The 19,330-nt window shown below is 34.8% G+C and overlaps 3 protein-coding genes across 3 annotated transcripts; 1 reads left to right on the forward strand and 2 right to left on the reverse strand.

Annotated features, from left to right (window-relative positions):
* Nucleotides 1–906: 906 nt before the first annotated feature.
* PKNH_1216900 (serine/threonine protein phosphatase UIS2, putative) lies at nt 907–5,055 on the reverse strand (the record flags this gene model as incomplete). The annotated part of the gene is made up of 1 exon (XM_002260184.1): nt 907–5,055. The coding sequence occupies one exon, from the start codon at nt 5,053–5,055 to the stop codon at nt 907–909; it is 4,149 nt and encodes a 1,382-aa protein (XP_002260220.1).
* Nucleotides 5,056–7,170: 2,115 nt separating this feature from the next.
* Nucleotides 7,171–16,544, reverse strand: PKNH_1217000 (conserved Plasmodium protein, unknown function; the record flags this gene model as incomplete). The annotated part of the gene is made up of 5 exons (XM_002260185.1): nt 7,171–7,335; nt 7,559–7,633; nt 7,790–7,897; nt 8,059–8,154; nt 8,268–16,544. 5 exons carry the CDS (start codon nt 16,542–16,544, stop codon nt 7,171–7,173), a joined length of 8,721 nt encoding a protein of 2,906 aa, XP_002260221.1.
* Nucleotides 16,545–18,250: 1,706 nt separating this feature from the next.
* On the forward strand, nt 18,251–19,308 carry PKNH_1217100 (zinc finger protein, putative; the record flags this gene model as incomplete). The annotated part of the gene is made up of 5 exons (XM_039114046.1): nt 18,251; nt 18,457–18,549; nt 18,788–18,847; nt 18,990–19,114; nt 19,273–19,308. Coding segments are annotated over 5 exons (315 nt in total).
* Nucleotides 19,309–19,330: the final 22 nt, after the last annotated feature.

Consider the following 19,330-nt stretch of genomic DNA (forward strand, 5'->3'; position numbering starts at 1 on the left):
GCGTCCTAACACACGTAAGGAGACCCATTTCACGATGCGAACATACAGTTTACCCTTGGTAGCTGCAGAAAAACATACCTTAAACACAGCGCCAAATTGGGGTAACAAGCCATAAAGGGGTAAAACGAGCTGTTCAACGGTAACTCATTTGTCATATTTATTACATTTGTAAAATTTGTTACACTTGTAAAATTTGCTACACTTGTTAAATTTATTACACTTGTTAAATTTATTACATTTGTGCCGTATGTGCGTAAAAGGGGCTTACTTTCAGGGGTGACATTTTTAAGCAGAAATTAAAATTACTGGTAAATTTAGTTTGAAAGATTCTTAAGAGATTTCAAAAAAAAAAAAAAAAAAGGTAAAACATTTTGATATAGACACCCATATATCAAAAACTTTACCTCACAAAAAAAAAAAGCGGGAAATGGATAGGGATTACAAGACGGTAAAAAAAAAAAATAAAAAAAGGTGAGAAAAGGAGGGTGCACAATTCGAAATATGGTGATGTGTCTTCACAATAAATTTATGTGCAGATAAGGGAAAACCCGACTGCAACTGCGGAAATAATTATGAAGCACATTAAGAACATCAAACGGCTTCCACCTATGGTGCGGGGGAGGGCTTACATCACATATTTGAATTTAGCACAAGAATAAACCATTTCTCAAAAAAAAAAATTTTAAAAATTGTATTTGCTTATTTTTCACATGTCAAATAGAGATGATATTTTTGACAAACGGAGGTGTGTATTTTTTTAAAAAAAAATACTATAAAAAATAATTTTAATACAAAAATTAAACTATAAATGTTAAAACATAAAAAAATATATATTTTTGCGATGTGGACCTTGTCACGCGATAACAATGGTGCCTATGGAAACTGTTGCCCGAATTGCCAGGAGAATCACTTTGCAACTCGGTCAAGTCCTTCCCTTAGATTCATTATTTCATCGTAGAGTTTTGTCATTAACTTAAAAAAAGGCAGCCTCACACCTACTCCCCCAAGGTTGCTGATAATCCTCTTAATGTCAGGAGCTAACTCGATACATAACTGGAAGAAAGTTTTGTGGTTCTCTATTTTGTATAGAAAATTGGAAGAAGCAATAGTTTTCAAGTTTTCCCTTTTGGTACTCATATTCAAGGCATATTTATTTTTGTCATGGATTTTCAAAGCACTGAGCATCATCAAAATGTATTCCTGTTCGGATAGGGCCTTTTCCATAAATACGAATTTCTGGTGCGTTTTGTGCACATCTTTCACAAGCGCAACTTCGCCGATGTCTTCGCTGCTCATCTGGCTACTCTCCTCTTCACTTTCCTTGGTGCTCTCTTCGTCACTTCCTTCCCCCTCGTCTAGCTTTTCCTGCATGGCCTCCAAATCGCTTTCACTGAGATTCTTCTTTTCCACGTACAGCCTAATTCTATTAACGTAATCTTCTAGCGTAACATCCTTTCCAACTTTCTCCTTCAGGAGATTTTTCTCTTCTTTCGTCATGCTGTCGTACTTTTCTAAAAATTGTTCAGGATTATAACCCAAGGTTTCTATAATCTCCAATGATTTCTTCTCGTCATTTTGTTTCTTCTGCTTTTCCTTAAGCCTCATTTCAGCTACTTCTTCATCAATTTCTTCATATTCATTGTCGGATTCGTCATTTTCAGACTGCACCGCTTTTTCCAATGCTACGACAATATGGTTGACAATTTTTTTGTTAAAGAAAATGGAGTACTTTACCGCAAGTGCGTGCATACTTCTTAATTTTTCGACAGTCATGCCGGAAAGGTGTTCGGACACGTCAAAAATGAGGTTATTCAGGAAGAGTAATTCCTTAAAATTTTCAACTTCCTCTTTTGTTTTTAAAGTCTTCATGATCTTATTAAGTTTTCTGATATTTTCGTTAAATTCTTCAATTTTATATTTTATCAATTCTGGATTTTTTTGTTTAAATTCTTCTATCTTTTTTTCTAATTCATGGATCTTATCATCTACGTATCCATCCAAATTGTAGAATTTTTTTCTTTCACTTTTTTTGTTTTTCAAGACAATCTTATGGCTCAGTGGTTTCCCCGTTCTACCATTGATAAATTCTGTAATAAATTCATCCTTGCTTAATTTATGTGTGCTGAAACCTATATCTGCCTTGTTTGACCATTTGGAATACCTATTAACGCTACATCCTTTTGGCTTTAGCCCCCGATGGATGGTTTTCAGAATATAGCAAGTGACTGGATATAACTTCCCAATCACTTTGCCAAAATAGCCTCTTCCCATAGTGGAATTATCAAACATAACCCTGGAGGAGGAGCCATTAATGAACAGGTCTATATTTCCGAACTTAATGTACTCCATTAAATGGTCATGTGCACTAAAATAACCATCTACATTATAATTGAAGAGGAAATCTCTCAAAATATCATGGAAGGAATGTTCCTCATAGGAGTAGTTATCTGCTCTTCTTCCACTTGAAATTAGAGGATGATGTCCTATGACGAATATCCAGTCACTACTTTGTGCACTTTCGTATAACGTTTTACTGAGCCAATTAAATTGTTCACGAAAGGAGCGGTAATTTCTTATGATAGGAAATCCCACCATTAGTGACCACGTATCGATAAAAATAAAAGATGCCCTAAACTTCTCCTGATTAATTATACCTTTATACCCTACATTGTTATAGGTGAAATCATAATTAACACAGTAGTAGTTGTTTGGCATAAAATAACCAGGGATTCTATAGGAGTAGTGTTCCTGAATTTGTTCACTTGGAAAGAAGAAGTAATCTTTTTCTCCCAAAATGGAATAAAAGGGAATAGCTTCAAAATCTTCATCCGACTCTTCTTCATCATCAAATTGGTACAACTTCTTACGATCATTGTCATAAACGCTTAAGTCTTCCTCGTTGGAGGGGGATTCCACTACATTTTCTTTATTTTGCTCATTTGTACCACTCCTTTTCTTCTTCTTTGTTTTTTTTTTCATTTCTTCTTTCTTTTCATCCTTCTTTTCATCCTTCTTTTCATCCGTCTTTTCTTCCTTTCCTATTTGTCCGCTATTATAATTGTCCTGCATTTCTTTCACTTTTTCATTATAAAAATCTTTTATGCTTTGTTTGGTGAGCTTGTTATCCCCAAACATGCTGCTAATTTCTTGTTCACTCCTTTTCTTGAACACGAATAGTTCCTTCATTAAATTGTGCCACTGGAAATTCTCCATATAATTTATGGTTCCATCGTTCGGCACATTGTCTCCTAAATTTATTACAAAATCAGCATTGTTCGCAAAATGCCAATCTTTCATGGCCTGTACGGTACTTTTTAACTCATTAAATCCAATTAGGTTTAGCATATTCTGTTCATCGAAATCCTTTTCTTCTTCAAAGCCTTGTCCAATATCTCCCAGCATCATAAAATTCATGCTATTGCTACTGGTCCTTTCTATCTTCATTGTCACATTTCTATTTCTCATCCATACAGATTTTAACATACAATATGCACTCAAACAATTTGGCGGTACGAACATTTCATCGTCGCTCATTTTGTACTCTCCATATGCCTTCCGTTTTTTCAGCTTTATTTTTTTTACCTTTTCCACTATGTCGAAGTCGTTTTTCTTCTTCTGTATAAGTCCAAAATATTCCTTCACTAATTTTATTTGTAAATATAATTCATCAAAAATATCGTATGAAAAAAATATTCCTATAATGTTCGTGTATCTAACCAAATGATCAAATGTCTTGATTCCTAATTTTTTCAAAGCTTCGTGTAATTCTGTCACCGTAGCGTTATCCCTATTGGACGTTATCGCATTAATTAGGGTTATAACATTTAATGAACTTCCATTTAGGAAAAAATCCTTCCTCATTTTGTAAGTAACCCCTGGTATTCCATTTCTGTATGTGTTCATTGAGGCTGATTTTCCTTGATTGTACTCTGAAGCGTGGCAAATTTGCTTGTTATAACTTTCTAGGAGGGCCTGCTGATTCGCATCATCCTCGTACACGTCCTGGTCATACAGTTCGTCTGACTTATCTTCGGCGTTCTCCTCCTGTTCTTCCTCCTGTTCTTCCTTCTGTCCTACACATGTTCTTTCTTCCATTCTATTCTTGTTCCCCATTTCTCCCTGTTCTATCTCCTCCAGGGTTTCCTCGTCCACGTCTTCCTCCACGTGTGACAACATTTTGTCAGCACTGTCCTGGTTTTGCTTCACTCTTATTTTGGGCACCCCACTAGGGATGGACAATCCGTTATCAGAGGATGTCGCATTTCGCCCCTTTCCCTTATCACTGTCTTGCGGACTGGAAACCAAACTGCGGCACTGCAAAGTATACTGTGTCTCATTTTTTTTCTTTTTCTTATGATCTATTTTTTTAGGTATGTAATCCTTTTTTTTATTATTCATACTGTAAAAACGGTATCCGTCATTTTTCCAATTTCGTAAAAATATTTCATATATTGTTTTTTTTTTTCTTAAAATTCTTTCCTTTTCTTCATCCTGGGCGTCAACCTTGTAGTACATGTTTTTCACCTCGAAAATATAGTTGTCCCTTTCGTCGATAAATTCTCTAAAAAATTCATTTTCAATAGAATTCATTAACTTGTTTCTGTCTTGGAAGCTACTTAGGACATGGTCAAAGGTGCTTAAATTATCTTTGTAGTGAACAAACAGTAATGACAAAATATCAATTAATTTTACGTGAAAGGTTAATTTTTCATCCGTGCTATACTGAGAACCGAGAAACACTAAAGACTCGTTTAGCAAATGCTTGTACTTTTTGGAGCTCTTATAAATAGTGAAATTTACATAGTCCATATATTTGTATTTCACTTTATCAAATTCGTTTGATCCTTTATTTTCTAAATATTCTTCATATTCTCTATCTTCTTCTTTTTCACCTTCGCCCTTGGTCCCAGATTCCTCCTTAATAATTCTTCTTAACAATGCCCCCCTTATATTATTTCTTACGAAAAGGTTGCCATGGTTGCTGAGTTCCTTTAGCAAGGGGTACTTTAAAAGGATAAGAGGGAGGGTGATCAGGAGGTATTTTGTTATATTCATTACAATTCCATTTAATAGAAAAAAAAAAAAAAAAGAAACAAAAAAGGGCAATGCAAAAATGCACACGTGCACGGGGCGAAAAACTTGAACATAAACGCCTGCCCCAATTAGGCGATAACTAAAAAATTAACGTGGTGGAATGTTCATGCGGCAGTTTTGAAACTGAGTCGTTTCGATCTTCGTGGGAATACGTGTACATATGCAATTTTACGTAAGTCCCCACGCGTTTATAATGTGTGCACTTATGCAAACGTGCAGAGCGCAGAGTCGATGGAATTTGTGTTCTTCCTCTGTGCACTAAACATCAATGTAGATACACATGCAGAGCCTCGATGTGACACACATGTCTCAAATTCGATGTTACAAGCAGGACGTATAAATGCGCTCTGTTGCAACTTTGTCGAACTCAAGATAACTTTAAAAAAGAAAAACGGAAAATATGAATTCGTAAAATGTTAAGGCAAAAGAGGCATAAACGACGGAACACAGGGTTGCATCCCTTTTTGCAAGGCTGTGAGTGAAGGATTGGATCGAATAACCACGTAAATCACGCGTACATATATATGTACGAATTTCACATTTATAAGGCCCAATACATGGTATGTAGCGAAACGGCTTGGAACCCCAGGGCACAGCACCTTCGCAAAAGAGCAAAAACAAAAATACTTAATCGCAGTTTCCAAATGCGACATAAAATTGGTACATATATATAAATGCGCAAATTTAATATATACGGATAAATAAATAATTCACGTAAAACATTAGAATTGTGCAATATCCCCAAAACGGTTGAAAATTAAAACTCTCGTTTTTCCTCTTCAATGAATTATTTTATTTTTTGTATTAATTGTTCTCGTGCGTATTGTCTCCAGTTTGCACAATTTTTTTTTTTTTTTTTTTCTCTCTACATATAATGCTCATATACAACAGCGCTATGGGTTATGCGTTATATATGTGAAAATTTTAAAACGTGATTGAATTTATTCATGGTTTATGTACACTGAAAAAATGAGAATAAAATAAGCGCGGATCTATTAAAAAGAAAAAAAAAAAAAGAAGAAGAAGAAGAGAACTTGAATAAAATAAGCAAATAGCGAATAAGCGTAAATTGCTAAAATAAAGGAGCAAGGCCTCACAGCAATATATAATTTTCATGCGTTGAAACGGCAAGCACCTTCCCTTATGAATTTTTTTTTTTTCTCCATTTGAACAAATTTTCTTGTGCATGCTATGTGAATATATACACCATATACTTGTATACACACTGTGCTCTTTCCATTTTGCTCTTAACTTTTCAGTGAATTTTTATTGAGCAACTGTTTTGCCAGGCATTTCGCAATTCGCCAGTGCAAGATTGCAATTCCACGATTGATCCATTCGTGCTTAGCGGTCACAAGGAGTTCATTTCTCCCGCCTCAACCACCGTTTCGCAAAAAAAAAAAAAAAAAAAAAAAGAACAGTTAACATTAAGCAGGAATGGTAAACCTTTTTTTCTTTTTTTTTTTTTTTTTTTCCTTTTATTTTTTCAACTGAGTTGAGTCCTTTTTTTCTCGTATCTTTAACAAGTTCAACAACATTATAAAAGGTCTCTCTGTGTAGAAAACTCTTGTGTGATGCCAAGAAAGGGTTTGTGTGCTCGCGCTTTTGATTTCTCCTTTTTAAAGAGAAGATGAAAAGTACTTCAAAATGAAAAATTAATTTTACAAAAAATTAGGGAACTGTTTTTTTTTTAAAATGAAGGTACAAAAAATGTGTTATAAAAAAAAAAAAAGGAACCCCTCACACTAAAAAGGGGGTGGTTCCCCCTTCAGGGACAAAAAGAGAACCACGCAAATATACATATGTACTAATATATACATATGAGGGCATATGTTGGCGAATCAAATAGGTTAGTTCAAAAGTGTGCTTCAAAAGGGAATGAAGGTAAGCAAAAATAAAAAAAAAAAAAAAAAAAAAAAAAAAAAAAAAGAAAATTTTCGAATGAACCCCCGTACAATTCAGCTTTCGAGCGAGTACGTATGGGGCAATGAGTTGTCAAATTAAGAAGGGTGTTTTTTATTCCTTCAAAAGGATCCCTCATTTTTAGGATCTTAAAGAGTTGGCCTATTTCGTGTATCAGTAGGACGTGTTGTTTCTCGCACTGACCACGTTCGCATTATCATTGGGCGAATTGTTCAGAAGGTTGAGGTTCCATTCTTGCCTTATTATTCTCTTCATCTGGGAAAATTCACTTAAATTTATCATAATGACGTTAGCCAAGTCGTATTCATCATTGATATCCTGAAAAAGAGGGGCATTTCCACGGTAGGTGTAAAAGCTGTTATAATCATGGGGCTCACAGTAGAAAAATTCTACTTATTCGTGTGCATACACATGTGTGAATATATAAGCATGCGCCGTGCACACGCACATTCATGCAACACTGATGAGCCACCTTCGCGTTCAAGCAAATTGACAAAATTACGAATTAAGAAAAAAAAAAAAAAAAAAAAAAAAAACTCACCTTAAATTGCGATATATTCAAATTCTGGTTGAATGTTTTGTTAATTTCTTCAATCAGCGCACAACACTCTTCCTCCTGCAATTGGTACAAGGGAAAAGGGATGGAAAAATGTTTGCTCCTCAACAGTGATGTTAAATATACATTCACTCCATGGTATTGAGGTACACACAAATATATATATATGATCGCAATTATGCTCGTCTGTAAACAGCTAGCTTCTTCTATAATTACGTTTAAGGAACAGATGGGCTTATACAGCTTCAAACTTATCTTCACATTTTTGATGTTCTCCAAGATGCTGTTACGAACAACGTTTTTGTAATATCTCCTCGTGTACCCCTGCAATTTTGCAAAAAAACACAAACGGTAAAATGAAAAAGAATGTTCAACGATAAAATGAAAAAGAATGTTCAACGGTAAAATGAGAAAAAGGTATGTTCGCCTCTCCAAAAGAATGAAGAGTAATCCTTCAAATTCCGGGTGAAAGCATTTGAACGTACCTTGTAGTACATGTGCAACAATTTTACCATGACCAAATGGTGGAACTTGATCGGAAGCAATAAAATGGAGAAGTATCCTAGGAGTGATATAACAATCTGTTAATGGGAAATATAAAATGGGGAGATGTTTATTTTTGCGAAGGAGAACAAGTACTTAAGAAAAGTTTAAAAGGGTGTATTAAAATGTAGGCATACACAAAAGAACGAACCTTTGTGAGGTTAAAATTTTTATGATTGAAAAGATTTAGAAACTTCTCCAAATAGAGATTAAGAATCATATGCTTGGACATTAACATTTTAATATTGGTCTTTGCGCTTTTGTACATAGTGAGAACATTTTTTTTGTTTTTAATTTCTTCATAATATTTACTTGGATTAAAATAATAATTTCGTATGTCTGTTTTTTTCATTTGTTGGCTATCTGATGAAGCTTCATCTTCCTCTTTCTCCTCGACCTCCTCCTCTTGGTTGTCATATTTCACACTGTTCTTTGCATTTTGTCTTTTATTTTGGACAAATATCTGTGCGAATATATTTTTCTTCATGTACATATTTTTATGTTTGCTTATATGTATCCAATTATCATTTGTTGCAAAAACGTTTTTATGATATATTATGCGGACCATGCTGTTAAAGTCCGACTGCTTTTTTCTTTCCTTTTTTTTTGCTTTCAAGTGCACATGCTTGGCGCACAAAAAGAGGTTGTACACACTGTTCGCATATATATACGTGATGGTGAAAATTAAAAAGTAGTTAATTAGGAGGAGTGCAAAGTTGCAATAAAGCTTCACATAAAAGTTCGTTTTTTCCAGACCACTGTAATAATTCTTTTTGCTTAAAAGAAATTTATTATAATTACTAATAGCAATAGTTATAGCGTGTTTTTCTCGCTCTTTTTTATTTTTTAAATAGCTTTGATTTGAATATTTGGTCACTTCATACGCGTCCCTATAAGAGCCATTACTGCCAACGTAACTGCCTTTATTAGCACATACCGCTTTACTCTTCCTACCCTGCTTCGACGCTGAGGATTTGTTCATCACATATTTATTCTCTGGATTACTGATTCCGGTCGTATCTGTTTTCTCCTTCTTTTTAACTTGTGTGAGCACATGTCCTTGCTCAAGAGGTTTCTGCACATTACCTACCCCTTCGTATACCCTATTTGAACTACCTAGCTTGTTGATTTTACTTCGAATAGATTTAAAATAATTTTCACTAGTTTCACTGTCCTGCAATTTTTTCACAATCCCAGTTTTATTATTATCGGATGACGTGCAGCCATGGCCATTTTCGTCTGCAGAATTGAGCTCCATATTTTGATTACTTTTTTCAATCATATTTATGAAGAACATTTTTTTTCTAGCCTTAGGTGCATGCTTTCCCCCAGAATCTCGGAGAGCAACAAGGCCACTTTCATCGTTACAGATTGCCCTGTCATCATATTCGTTATAGGAATTTGCGATTTGCATATTAACTAAGTTCTTTACCTTATCTTTAAAGAAATTCTTTTTATTCTTATTTTTAAATTTGAGAAATTTCTTCATGTGAAAAAGAATTTTTTTTTTTTTACTAAAAATGTTCTTATGTGTTTGCTTCTCTTCTCCGTCCATCTGTTCCATATTTAACAAATGGTCTGTTGTCTCACCTTTTCCAGCTATATGTGTACATCCGCTAAGCATATTATCCCCCATTTGGTTGTCACTTTTTTCGGAGAAAATCTCGTTTGATTTTCTGCTATTAAATTGATTATCCACCTTTTCACACTTCTTTTCAATGTGCAACCCTGAACGATTATACATATTGTTTAAGTATGCAAATTTCTTTTTGTTTCTCCTTCTTATAATTCTATGTACGTCGTATTCGCTAAAATATCCGCTCCTGTAAAATTTAAGATAGTCTCGATTTCTTTTAATTATTCTTTTCGGCACAGTGAATGAAACATTCGAGTTGGCGCCCTTCTTTGACCTCTTGCCCACGTTCAAGGGGAGGATAATTTTTTCCTTGTTTTCTTTAAAATTCACACGCTCATCTTGGTCCTTTTTGACGGATAAGTTATTATCCCTTTCATTCTCTACATGGTCTACCCCGATTCCCCTATTGGAAGAAGTATCTTCCTCGTAGTTGATCGAATTAATTAAATTGTTTTGACCGTCGAGGTGCATTTCATCACTTAGTAACTTTTCTTCAACCCACACCATGGGTGTCAATTCGTAACCTTTATTTTCTTCCTTCTTATTCGTTTTCCTCTTTACGTACGAAATGATTTTCTTCTTCAATCCTTTCCTCTTAGAATTGAAGGATAGGTTATGCAGGATATGTCTTCCTCGTGCTTTTTTTTCCTCCTCAATCATGTCAACGGTGGCAAATTCTAAGTCGTTCTTTTTGTAATTAATAAAATTGCGCATAAATTTTAGGTCCATCGAGTATTCCTTTTTTTCCTCATCGAACTTTCCCTCTTGGTACGTAGACGTGTTGGAGATAAAACTTTTGTCCATAAGATTGTTTTTTACTAATGTATTTCTGTATCCTCCGTTGTAATTACTTCCGTTGTTACTTATTAAGTAGGACGGGTTAACTGCGTAATTGCTCCCACTGCTTATTACGCCTACCTCAGAATTATTCTGTAGCCGCTCCTTTTGGGCATACTTTTCCCTGTTTTCTCCACAAGAAGGTTGAAACAAATTCTTCAAATCGAATAACTTTTCATTTTTATATGTGTCAAATTCATTTTCACTATATTCTGCATATTTTTCTTCCTTTTTCTTTTTGATTTCCTCCCCCCAAAGGTTGTCTTTACTGTAGCTAAAAGTTTCATCCACACTTTCGCTGTTAATTTTGCTTTTTATCATATGAAACCCTCTCCTAAAAGGATTGCTGCATTTTTCAGATTTGTACATATTTTTAATTTTGCTAAGTTTCTCTTCCTTTATATTTTTTAATTTCCCCAAAAAATTTTTAACGGTTTTTTTTTGGTTCTCATCACTTCCATGTAAATCCTCTCCTTTTTCATGGCTTACATAGCATTGGTCTTTACACACAGGATCATTTGCCTGTGAGAACAAGTTATTCGCCCCTAATATATTTTTACAGGGTTCTTTTAATTCGTTCATGGAATTATATTTATCCCTTTTAATTTTGTTGCGAATGAGATGTTGTTTCTCCTCCTTCATACTGAAGGTGTCGTCAATAGGGTTGTTATTTAATCCCTTCAAAGGAATCTCATCGAAGGGCATAAAATGTTCTTCTTGATTGGGATAATTTTGGTGCGTTATTAAGCGGCCCGTGAAGTTATCATCGCTGTGATGAGGGCTTAAGCAACTCTTCCGACCATCATCGTAAAATGGCGGGCTCCACTGCCACGTGTCATTCTCGTCATATATCTGAGGTTCCCCTCGACTGATATCATCACCGCGATGATCGCCTCCGTTGTGTGCACTCATGCAATCCTCCCACTCATAGACATTTTGGGCTACCAAATGAGCATCTTTGTTATGCTGAAATTCCACGGGAAAGTGATTTACAAGATCTCCTTCCAAGTCATATCCAAATTTGAATGCAAAATTGTCACTGCTATTATGAAGCGCTTCCGCTGCGATGTCCCCTTTCATGTTTATTTCCCCCTGTTCGATATTACATAACTCTACTTTGGGTACCTCAAATGCGCAATTTAAAGTGGGCAACGTAACGATTCCATCTTTCTTCTTCTGTAGAGGTTTTACAGTTAGCGCCTTGGCATAATCTCTTTGAATATTGTCCTTTAATTGAAGTTCGCTGGATTTTCTTCCATTCGTCAACAGTGCTGCGTTCTTCTGATCTGATTCGGATGGCAACTCCTCCTTTATGCTAGGTGTATACTTACTCGTTGTCGCTTTCGCTTCTTTTTCTCCCCCCTCCGCGTCTACCACGTCTTCTTCACCTTCTGCTTCCGCCAACTCTTCCTTTTTTTCCCTTTCTCCCCATTCTTTTCTATCGCAGAATAGCGTATCGACATTTTTTTCAAACAGACTCCCATTTTTAAGGTCGTCCGGCGCATCTGAGGAGAGATTTTTACCTACGTCAAGCTTTATGTTCTTTTTATTCAGTTTTCTTTTCTGCTTCCAATTCCTAAATATACGTTTGGACTTGAAGATTAAATTGGACGTGTAGGTCTTTTCTTCACTTTTCTTTTTCGCTTCCAGGTTGATCAATTCTTCATTGTGCTCTGAGCAGTCACTCTTTTTTTCCCTCTGTTTTGCCACTCTTTTTCCTCTTTTTTTTTTTTTATTTAGGAAATAAAAATATAAAGGAAAATCGTTGTTCAGCCCTCCATGCACGGTGATTATCAAAAGGCAATAAAAGTAAATAAAAATTAATATCACATTGATGTATATAATTTCTATTTTGTTGTAAAAATATCCTGGGAAATATTCAATAATGCTGTACATGTTCTTTTTTCTGTTCTTACTACTGTGTGTTTCACTGTAACTGTTTGCAGTGCATTCTCCTTGTGTATTTTTTCTATCTTTAATTTTCAAGCTTTTATCGATACAGGGCTCGTTGGATAGGAAGTTCGCGTGGTGGTGGTTGGTTGCACAACGATTCTCTACACTGTTGTCGGATTTGAAGAAGTGGACGTACTTGGCATTTTCGTATAAACTTAAATCCATCGAATATTTCGCGTTATTTATTTCAAAGCAGAACTCTCTACTGCCACAGGTCTTTCGATCTTCCAAATGGTCTCCATTCTTTTCGTCCCCGTGAACTTTCTCAATAGGTGGTACCACCCTGGCAGAATCGTAATAATTATTTTTCATGTGATTTAAAATTTTAATTTCCAAATCGAGTAGCATAATTTCGTTGATGCCTGGATCATCAGAATATTTTTCCACGTCTTCATCAAAGGTATAATTATATTTCGAAAAAAACGAACTATTTTGCTCAAAATAGTTTTTACCTTCTGTGAGTGACAAGGAACTACGTAGAATCGAAGTCCCCTCATGTACACATTTTTTTTCCTTTCCCTCAATGTCGCTGAAATTTTGTTTTTCTCCTTTTTTTCTTTGTACCTCCAGTAGAAGCTTCATATCCGAGAAGCTATTTTTTAACGTACAAGAATTCAATTTATCCTTTTTACTGCTCACCTTCAAATTCGTCATCTTGTCTGAGTCATTAAATTTTTGATACCCCCCCGTGACGAAGTAGTCCATTAGCCACTCCTTATTGTTGTTAATCATATGGGAGGGTTTGTTGTTCTTTATCAATTTGGTATGCATGTCATTTTCCACGTTGGTCTCATCGTAAGTTCCATTGTAATCTACACCGTTGGCTCCTCCATTGGTATTCCTACTAACTCGTTCATTCCTAATACAACTGTCTACTTTGAATGGATCATTCTCATCCTCATCACCGTTCCAATCTATAACGGCCTTATCGCTCGTGCCCCCATTGCCTGCACTTTTACTTTTAAAGTATCCTCCCATTTTGTTCAGAATTTTGTCCTCCGCATCATCGCCCTGTTGGGGGGGAAAGTTGTGCACCTCACTGCCTTCTTCGTCTTCCCCCTCCTTTTCATTCTTCTCCTCTTCTCCTGAAAAGAGTAGGTCTCCCGAGCCCTGGTTATTCTGACCATGATCACTTTTACCATCCGTCATGCTATCCTCAAAATTGAAGTTGCTTTCTTCCACCCAATTGGCATTTCCTCTGTCTCGAATGATGTTACCGCTTGATTCGGGGATATTTTTTCTCTTTTCGTTCCCAGGAATAGCGTTATTCACTACATTGGTACGAACCAAGACGGTATTATTGTCTACCTTACATGTTACAATTTTCCCCTCCTCTTGATTGCTTCCATAGATTGGGCTTAAAATGGAATTTGCCTTCGTCTCCCTATCCTTGCTCCTCAAACCCTTCCTTCTACTTCCTTTCGCCTTGGAGGGCCTACCCATGGAGGACTTACTCCTACTTTCCTCACTACTCTCTCCATCTAAGAAGTGCTGATTGCAGTATTTTCCCAGATAAGCAGGGGTGTAGGAAAAGAAGTAGATGCATCTGGATTTGTAATGTTTATACAGGTATTGAAAGAAGGAGGGAAATCTGTGCAAAATGAAAATATGCAGAAAGGTGTGCAGGTGGTACAAACTAGACTTCTCCGATATTTTGCACAAAATTTTATGAGGAAAAAAGAGGTACAGAATGGGAAAATCGTACAATATGTTTCTGCAAAAATCGTAATTCTTCTCGTTATTTATGTATATCAGAAATGCCACGGTTAGAAGGAGAACAATGTGTATGTAATTCTTACAGTAGGAACAAAAGAAAAGATAAAAAATTGAAATGATCGAAATGATGAAGCTTCTAAATTCGAATATACCGTTTACTTTATCGAAGATATAGCTGAATCTGTTTTTTATCTGCATGGTCCGTTTTATGTTATTTATAAATAAATTAAACAACTGATAATTATTGTTAACGTTGTTATATGTCATGGAGAGATCCTCATCATTGCAAAGTACATTGGTGGTGTTTTGAGATGGTAGCAAATACTCAAATCGGTTCTTACTTTTATATATAAATATATGGACATATAAATTATCATCATTCAAGTCGGATTCATATTTACTATTTTTCTGTGCACTTTTTTTCTGATCATTATGTAACTTTCTGACAAAAAAATAATTCTTATCAAAAAATATATTTTTCTGATTCAGGAGAGAAAGCCCATTTGTCACTTGGTCATTCGTTTTATTGCAAAAGGAGCCGAATAACTTTTCTGTCCTGTTGGACGACGTGGAACTGTACATGGATGTATTCTTGTACTTGGTATTTTTCGTTAAAAAAAAGTCGGTTTGGATTTGTATACTACTCAGTTCAGCTTTTTTGTGCAAATCAAAATCGATGTGTTTCTCAATTTCATAATTGTGTAGAATAAAATGTCCTAGATACAAATCCAGGTCTGTGTAAAAGTAAAATATTACTTTATTCTGTCTATCCGTGAAAAGTGGTATGAACATATCCCTATTGTACTCATACTTGTAGTGGTACAAAAAATTATCCACGTCAATTATAGCATATATGTAATTATACTTAATTTGTTCTAAGTTCCTAATTTTTAAAATATTTACATATATGTAATTATAAGCACTGGCATGAATGGACTTGTAAAATTTTTTCAGCACGTTGAAATATTTTGGAGAAGAATAATACAACTCGTAATTCTTCAAAAAGACATTTTTCGTGTACTTGAAGAAAAGTATTTTCATATACTTTTTTATGGAACCATAAATAGAAATAATTTTCATTAAATTGATCAACTCGATAATAACATTCACATTGTGATTAGCCAAACGAATATGCTCGTTATTGAAATGATATCCATCATTTGATATCTTGTAATTATTTTTTTTTTTCTTCTTCTTTTTTTTTAAGGAAAAGAAATTACTATTATCTGAGGTGGAAGTACCATCCGTATTGCTCAAACGTTTCGCATACACACTAAAATTGTAAATGTTGTTTGAACTTTTGTAAATATCTCCATATTTAGAATGAGATATGTCATATACGTCTCGGTGCATAACCTTGTAGATGTTATTAATATTCTGTTTATATTTATTTAAAATTAAGAAATGCTTCTTTAAAACTAGGATTTTTTTTCTATAAATATGTGTGGCATTCGTTTTCTTGTACATGTAACATGAAATGGTGTAATCACATTTGTTTATCAGTGTATTGAAGTATATGTTGTACAAATTTTCCTTCTCCTCATTTTTTCCTCCATTTTTGTCTTCACCTTGTTCTTTACTTTTTTTTTTCTTCATCTGGTCTATTTGTTTTGTGGAATGCTCCTTTGTCGAGTCACCATTCAGTGGTTCTTCGAACGAATAAAGCATGATATGCTTATATTTCTTTCTCATCTCGTCTAATTTTTCCTCATTCTCCTTATCATACGGGTCTGTATGATGATTCATGGCGTTGCGATAGGTGGATGATGCCTCCTGCGGGGATTCTTCTCCCCCTGGGTCTTTCCCTCCCGTCGTCTTTTCATTCACATTTGTGTCTCTCACCCTTCCTGTCTTTTGTTCAACATTTTTGTCTCCATAGTTGCGTTTCTTTTTCATGCGAGAGATCTTATTAATGAGGCTCACGTTGGACTCATTCAGCCTTTCCTTTTCTTCGATGTTGCTATTAAACTTATTCAAGTAGAAGTCGTACAAATTGTTGTTATACTTATGGTTGTTAATTTCTTTGTAAAGGTAAAATTCGGTCAGGTCGTCATTCGACTTGCAAGCACTATCTTCATAGTTTGATGAGAGCTCGTCATAGATGTTATCATACGTATTACTTAGAATGTTGGAATTGCTATCTGTGTGTTTTCTATCCTCCGAATCGTTGCAATGTATAAGGCTTTTCAGATTTTCATCTTTGTGGTTCTTATTCAGGTGTGTCCTTCTAATTAATTCTTTCTCCTCAGTGGATGTTCTACTTTTTATCCTCTTCTTAATTTCCATTTTGTACACTGCATGGGGATGTTACTTTTATACAATTTTCTTCCTTTCGACTTTGTTACCGTTCTGCGTTTGGTACTGTCTTTATTGAATTCACCCATGGAAAGGCAAATGTGTGGGGGGGAAAAAAAACAAAAAAAAAAGAGAGATTAAATATCACACAGAGATATAGCCCCCCCATACCAGTGTATTTCTTTTTGTTCGATTATACACTTTCATGTTGTACGGAGGGGATGTTCTCTCATGGGGAAAAAAACTGCAACTTGCATTTGCATTTGTTCGCACCAAGCAAAATCAGCAGGACGATTCAGGAAAGCCTATGCAAATTTGCATTTACAAAAAAAAAAAAAAAAAAAAAAAAAAAAAAGGAAATAAAGGAATTGCACAACAGTTTCCTACAAACTGTGGTGGTAGCAGCATGCTTCGAAAGAAACGCATATTATGCCTACGGATTTAAACGTAAATTTACGTAAGCATATAAATATGCATTGAATAAGTAGCCCCACACCCACTGCACTTAGGCAAATAAAACATGCATCCGTACGTGCAGCTGTGGATATACGCCCTCATTCCTTCATCCTTTCATTATGCATTTTTACATCACAGGGAGTACACAAAAAAAAAAAAAAAAAAAAAAAATTTAAGTAGAAAAAATTAAGCACAGAATGTCATAAAATGTTGAAAACATTCGGCATAGTTCACCGCATGGCTCTTTATCAACATACGAATATATGTAACATTAATTTTTATATCATCTACGGTTTTACAAGTTCCATTTTTTTGTGTCTACGCAAAGGCGAAGAGAACTGGAAAAAATGGAGAAAAATGGAAAAAAATAGGAAAAATCATCCTTCATGTGTCAACAAACAAGGCGTAAAAAAAAAAAATGATTGAACTGTTATATTTTTTTTATCACTTTAATGTTTTTTCCGTTCTGCTTTTTTATTATTTTCGCGTAGCGGTGTAAAGCTCACCGAAATATTTCCAAAGGAAAAATTTTTCGTTTCATACCGGTAAAATAAAAAAAAAAAAAAAACGTATGCACTGAATTGCGGATAATGCGCAACGCAGGAATATATATGCAGCATTACAACATGAGGTGAGGAAGAAAACAAATGATGGGGGAAGTGCTATCAATGAAAACAAAACCCGTTCCAATTTGTAAATTAATAAATGTTTTCATCCATTTGACAGAAAAAAAAAAAAAATAAAAATAAATAGAACGTGAAGGTGAAGGGCACTACCTCGTGGTTAAGTGAAAACCTGTGAAAAGGTATAAAAAAAATGATTACATTTTTTTTTATGTTGCCTGTCCTTACCAAATATAATATAATCAAACGGAATGAAAAAAAAGTACATCATACTATAGTCGCAAGAATGAAAAGAAGTCAGAAGATTAATTCGTTTTCCCATAATTCTTAAGTCCGAAATTTTGCCCAAGTGAACATTTCAAATGAAGAACTTTTTTACAAAAAAAAAAAAAGAAGGAAAAATCTACAATTCGATTTCATTCCCATTTTTCGGGCAAACAAATCGACTTTATTGAGAAGGAACAAATTATAGAAAATTAAGCGAATAACAGTTGGCAAAGCTGATATTCCCATGCCGTTTTGGAATTTTTACATCCGTTTATGCATCCACAAAATCTGTCACACTTCTGAAAATATCCTATTACATTTGTAACTTTATCAACATACCTTTTTAATTGGAGTAACGGGAAAAACACGGATAATAGGAAAAAAAAAAAAAAAAAAAAAAAAAAAAAAAAAAAAGTGAGAATTAAGCATATGTGAAGAAAAAAGAAAACCTTTTTTAAATGCATACTCTATCCACATGAATGTGCATAATGATGTGAAGCAGTGTACGTAGACAGTTTCTTTAATGCAGTTCTCTTTTTTTTTTTTTCCCTTTTCAGTGCCTCTGTCGACGAGAAAAAAAAAACACCCGCGCAATACGATAAAAAGTAAAATTCTGAAGACCAGAAAAAGGAAAAGAGATTACGATGAAGGTATGGAAAAAGAAAGCGACGTGTATGTCAATAGTTTCGTTTCGCCAACAATGTCCATGTAAAAATGGCTCTTCACAGAGATCAACGTGGTGTGCTTCATATGCACGGCGTACTTGCCTTTTTATCAGCATGATTATATATACCATATCGGCATAAGCGCACACTCATTGATATTGCCCTCCCCATCCCCCTTGCGCAAATACTTTTTATGGTGAATTTCATTTCACGTTCCCTACAGTATATAAGGATTATCTCAACCAACCGGCCCTTCCGTACGATGAAGATAAAAAGGGAGGCGGTAATGAAATGAAAAAAAGGAAGGCGAATTCCCAAATTATTTTTATTTGATTTTATTATTTGATTTTTTTTTTTTTTTTTTTTTTTTCCCAATTTGTATAACATTAAAATGACTCAAAATTGTTGACAACCTTTTTTTTTAGGACAACATAAGTGCTATGCTTGCGACATTTATTTTATAAATGACGACGCGAAGAAACAACACGAAAAAACGAAGAAACACAAGAGGAGAGTGAAAATGCTTAACACAGAGACGCCCTACACTTATGTAAAGCCCATTAAAGTGCACATACACATGAAACATTTATACATGCATCATACATATGGTTATGTGTACTTGGGTGCATAAATTATAATCGCTCTTCATACGCTTGGTAAAATACGTTGTAACGGTTGCATTTTTCTACAACTTCTTCTTCCCTACAGAAGGACGCCCTTAAGGCTGCTGAGATTTCCCTTTAACTGGGTTCCCCGTGTGGGGGAG

The sequence above is a fragment of the Plasmodium knowlesi genome, assembly GCF_000006355.2.
Source record: "Plasmodium knowlesi strain H genome assembly, chromosome: 12".
Taxonomy (NCBI): Eukaryota; Apicomplexa; class Aconoidasida; order Haemosporida; family Plasmodiidae; genus Plasmodium; species Plasmodium knowlesi.